This window comes from Terrapene carolina, unplaced genomic scaffold (assembly GCF_002925995.2).
Source record: "Terrapene carolina triunguis isolate 2854851 unplaced genomic scaffold, T_m_triunguis-2.0 Scaffold454, whole genome shotgun sequence".
In the NCBI taxonomy this organism is placed as follows: domain Eukaryota; kingdom Metazoa; phylum Chordata; order Testudines; family Emydidae; genus Terrapene; species Terrapene triunguis.
In genome coordinates this window covers 1562477-1567467 of record NW_020664805.1, presented here as the reverse complement: position 1 = coordinate 1567467, position 4991 = coordinate 1562477, and the positions used below count along the sequence as shown (strand labels likewise).

The following is a 4991-nucleotide window of genomic DNA, read 5'->3' as shown; positions in this document are numbered from 1 at the left end:
GTTAAAACAGGGCGAAGTTATAATCCACTGAAACCAGGGTGGTATAAGTGCTGGGCAACCTTCACCACAGACACTGTTACCCATGACCAGGCCCTCCTCTGGGGAAAATGCTTTTTGCTCCTTAGTAGCTGGGTGCACTAGGTGGGGTGTGATTCAGCTGATGCAGCCACAGTGCAGCTGGCCCTACTGGCAGGCAGAAAGAGGACTGAAGAGCTTTCCCACCCTAGCTGTAGCCCTGCATGCTGGAGGGGGGGAGGCTGGCCCCGCCCTGCCCATGCATGTTGGGTGGATGTTTGCATTTGGAAGGCATTGCAGGGAATGTTTCTGACACGTGTGCGCTTTTCCAGCTAGTGCCCCCATGTCCCCTCTGCCGGTAATTGCTACATCCTCCTCTGACTTGAAAACTAGCCTGACCCCTTCTGCATTCCCTGGGCTGTCCGCTGCTCTCCCAGCTCGGGTGAAGAGCTGCTCTTGCTTTCTGGCTGCAGGGCTGTAGTAGCAGGTAGCCGGGCCTCTCCGTTCACAACTCCTATGCCAGCAGGGAGAGAACCCGGTCAGAACCGAGCACAGGCAGTCCCAATGGAGAGGGGATTTAGGCTTTGCTATTCAGCTCCCCCCATTCCCCTCCCTGCGGCACTTGCGCAGCACAAATGTTGTGTGGTCATGTACGAGTGACGCCAGCTTTAAGCTCAAGGCATTGGCTCTGTGGAGTCCCAGTCATATCAGGAATGGGGGCTCTGCTGGGTGACTCCCCAGGACTGTCCAGGGAGCCCAGACGCTCTGCCAGTGACTCCTGTTCATGCAAACTGGGATAGCCTAGAAGCTGAGGCTGTTTGAGAGAAAGGATGAACCACCACAGCCCTGGGGCACATGGCTCCATGAAGGAGCGACTGGGGGCCATTGTGGGGTGGCCTAACCCCCCCCCCCCCCCCTCCCCCCAGAGGGGACACCAGAGGAGATGGCAGGGCAGAGCCCTGCTGTGCTGAGTGAGGCAGTCAGAGGGGAAGGACTGGATTTATTGAGTCATGACTTGTTACATCACAGTTTGAGAATTCTCCTTCCCGCCTCCGAGGACATCGGTTTTACTTCCAGGTAAAAGTGCGCAGAGACGCTTCACAGTTTGAATGCTTCCTGTAAGCAGAACTGAGGCAGAGTGACAATGGCAAACTCCAAATCGCCATGGCGGCCATATGAAAAAATAATACAAACTCTTCTCTTTAAATATATTACAGAAAATTAACCTGAATAAACGTAGCATGAACAGCACCGCACTGCAAAAACCACCAGGGGGGCACCCTCCAGACCAGAGCCCCTCTGCCAGCGCTTTCCCACAGAGACCCCGCATGGTGCTGGGCACGGGGGCGGCAGCCCCCTCATGGAGCCTTTGTAGTGGGTGGGAAAGGAAATGAAACCAGCTGTCCCCCCCCACACCCTCTCCCCAGGTTCAGAAAACCCAGAGCTGTGGGCTTGTGACAAACGCGGGCGGGGGGTTGGAGGGGCGCACACCCTCCATAGAGGGACACATTAGCAGGCATGTGAAGGGAGCAGGAGTCACATACGCTGCAAGACAGACATGCACATCACTGTACAGTTACGGGAAAAGAGACGCTCCAGCCACATGTGCAGGGAGTTGCGCCACCTTCAAGGGACTCCGCACGTACTCTCTCTCTCTCACACACACAGGCAAGACACCGCCACATCTGCTCCAAGAGACACACCCAGAGCACACACATGCTCCTACCCCACAGAAAACGCTCACGCTGCCGGGTGCCTCGCCCCAGCGAGCTGTGCTCCAGCTCAACAGGAATTTTGCTGGGGGAGCTCTACAGCCAGTCACCCAGGAGGGCTCCTGTCCCTCTGGCTTGGGCTCTGCATCTGGGACCTCAGGCGGACGTGGCGTGAACATGGAAGCAGGGACTGTGACGGCCCGGGAGATACACAGTGCAATCCTAGAGAGAGGGGAGCTGGCTCCTAGAACACCAGGGCATAAGAGAGGCCAAGGCCCCTGAGCAGAGCTGGGAGACGTTTAATGAGAGAGGAGATGTGCCAGAGGAGAGCAGAGGCGGTGGCGCGCCCCAGCAGCCCGCCAGCAGGGCAGGAATGGGCCTGGGATCAGACCCCCTGTGGGGAGCGCTCCCCTCTGCTGGAGGGCCCAGGTCCCTTTCTCAGATCCGGCTGGCCTCATGCCAAGGTGTTCTTGCACTGAACTAAACGCTAGTAAAGACACGGGGGCTGTAGGCCCAGGGAGGAGAGGGTAAGGAGGGAGTGACACACAGGGACCCCGAAAGGGAAAAGAAAGAGTTCGTGGGACCCCTGGCCATTTCTATGGAGGGGGTATTGCAACAGTTATCTACTGGGATCAGAGGCACCCAGCCCCGAAGCAACACCCCCGCCTCCCGCACCATCAGAGAGACACACACCCGACTTGCACATGCACCCCATCACACGCATGCACACGCCTGCAGAGCGCCAGTGAGCTCCCAGCAGGCCCCACTGGCCCAGAGAACCCTTTAGCTTTGCAGTGCAAGTTCACAAACCCAAGGCACCACTTTGACAGGCCAAGCGGCTGCACAGGGGAAGGCCGGGGCACCCTGCAGGCGCTGAGCGAGGCCCAGTGCCCCCCAGCCGCTGGGGCAGAGCCTGGGGTGGGAGCGAGTCAGTGCCTCCTCACGCTCTGAGGAGTGTGCAAAGGGCTGTGCAGGCAGGCGGCTCACCAAGGAGTAGGGGAGCGGGGCTGCAGGCTGTGCTCAGCTCCCGCAGGCCCTGCCACATGGCAGGCTGCTGCACACCCAGCATGCTGAGGGGCCCCTTCCTGGCCCCAGGCTCTGCATGGGGAGGGGCTATGTACAGTCAGGACCAGCGGCTTGCTGCCGTCCCGTGGGGGCCATGGGCAGGGAGGCAGGGAGCTGGGGAAAGTGCAGTGGGTGGGGAGGGCTGGCTCCCCCAAGGGAACTGAATGGCAAACACGGCAAGGGAAGCAACCAAACTGGCCTTGCCGAGAGGGCTCGGCCACCGGCTGCTGCTGAGGCACCCCAGAGATCCAGCCCTGGGGGGGGCCGGTGGCAGGAGGGGGCAGTGCTTGCCCTCTGGGCTGTGCTCCCCATGCGCTGTGAGTGTGAGGGAGGAGCGTGTGAGAGCTCTCCCCCCACGCCGGGGCTGGCTACTGCCTACGGCCCGGTGCTCAGTCAGGGACCTCGGGGTGCATGGGCAGCCCGCCCTCGCCCCGCCGGTACGACTCCCAGAAGGCCCGATCCAGCTGCTCCAGCTGTGAGCTCAGCGGCAGGTGGATCTCCAGGTGCATGTGCAGTGCTTCCAGCCACTGTGCCAGCCTGGGGAAGGAGGGCCTGGGGGAGAGAGGCCAGGTTAGATCCTGAGCGCGAGGGGAACCCTTCCCCCGCCACAAGGGCAATCCCTCCCCCCCCAGCACCTGAGCACAAAGATCAGACCCTCCCCCCCCAGCACTCTAAGCACTTGGGTCAGACCCCTCCCCACAGCACCCCGGGGTGCAGGGGTTAGACCCCTCCCCCCAGCACCCTGAGCATGGGGGTCAGACCATAGCATCCCGGGACACAGGGGTCAGACCTCTCCTCACTCAGTCTGCGCTTAGCACGAGGGTCAGAGGGGGCACTTAGCCCCAGGGGGAGAGCGCCCTCTGCAGGGGGCAGGAGCACTGTTCAACTCCCCCCTCCAGCCCAGAGTCTCTCGTTCTGTCAGCAGGGAGCAAGGTGTATGGGGCGTTGCTGTGCGAGTGTTTATGGGGCCAGCGATCCCTTTCCCTTCCCCACACTCGCTGCCTGTGACTGGCCAGGGTTCCCCTGCTCACCTCTTCTCAGGGTCGAGGTCGCAGCAGCGCACGGCGATGGGGAAGAAGCTCGGGGGGCAGGCAGGGGGGCAGTATCGCTCCAGGAACCCTCGCACATTGAGGCCGAAGTCCATGGTCCTGGGCAGGTAGTCGGGGTCGGCGCTGACCCGGCCGATGATCTGGGGATGGGGGAGCACAGGGGTTAGGAGTGGGACACAGCACAACTCAACGGAGAGCTCCGTCCAGGCACCTAGCGCTGCAGGGACACCCGGACACAGGAACTGGGGGCTTGGGCAAGGGGCGGAAGGGGGTGGGGGCAGGGCTGAGGGGTGCACTTGCCTCGCACAAGAGAATGCCAAATGAGAAGATGTCGACTTTCTCATCGTAGCTCCTGCCTGCGGGGAGAGAGGAGACGGGTCAGCCCCCACCAGGCCCTGCTCCCCCTGCCCCTTACTCTGCCCTCCGGTGGCATGAGGACAGGCAGGCCCAGCACTCCCAGGTCATGGATGTGGCCCCCGGCTGCAGATGCCCGTGATGCCCTGGCTGCCCTGAGTCTGGCGCTCCCAACCGTGCCCCAGCCTCTCCACTTACCATTGATCATCTCCGGGGCCATCCAGTAGGGGTTCCCCACCACCGTGTAGCGCTTCTTGCGGTCCGGTTTCTTCAGGTTCTTGAGCTGCTCAGGCTGGTTCTTTTCATCCACCATGAGCCGGGCCAGCCCGAAGTCAGCCACCACCACACTCCTGTTCTGAGCAGGAGAGACGGGCACAGGTCACCGGGCGCAGGCAGAGGCCAAGGCAGCTGCTTGCAGCCACTCGTGGTAGAAGAGCCACGCAGCGCCGAGGCTGGAGTCAGCCCCCGCCGCACACCAGCCTGGGCCTTCTCAGCCACAGCTGCTGGTCGGCTGCCCTGCTCCCAGCCAGGCCCAGGGCTCTGTGCAGAGGCCAAGATGGGGCCTGGGCCTGGCTCAGCAAACAGCAGCACTTACCTCCCGCACCAGGCAGTTGTGAGAGTTGAGATCGCGATGGATGATGTTCATCGAGTGCAGATAGGCCTGGGGGAGCAAGGACCGGGGTCAGAACGGCACCAACTCACTGTGCCCTCTTGCATGGGGGCAGCACGCTGGCACTCAACCCTGCTTACGGCACCCCTGCCTGTACATGCACAGCAACGCCCCCATAAACACCCG

At 61.9% G+C, this 4991-nt stretch overlaps 1 protein-coding gene across 2 annotated transcripts in view; it reads right to left on the bottom strand.

Moving 5' to 3' along the window:
- Positions 1-1025: 1025 nt before the first annotated feature.
- Positions 1026-4991, bottom strand: part of LIMK1 (LIM domain kinase 1) — a 39564-nt gene continuing 35598 nt past the window's right edge. For both annotated transcript variants that reach the window (XM_026658525.1, XM_026658526.1), the window contains 5 exons: positions 4791-4856; positions 4394-4550; positions 4142-4197; positions 3824-3981; positions 1026-3344 (listed from right to left, as the gene is read on the bottom strand). In XM_026658525.1, coding sequence (XP_026514310.1) covers positions 3182-3344; positions 3824-3981; positions 4142-4197; positions 4394-4550; positions 4791-4856 — 600 coding nt within the window. In that variant the 3' untranslated portion in view covers positions 1026-3181. The remainder of the gene's footprint in view (positions 3345-3823; positions 3982-4141; positions 4198-4393; positions 4551-4790; positions 4857-4991) is intronic.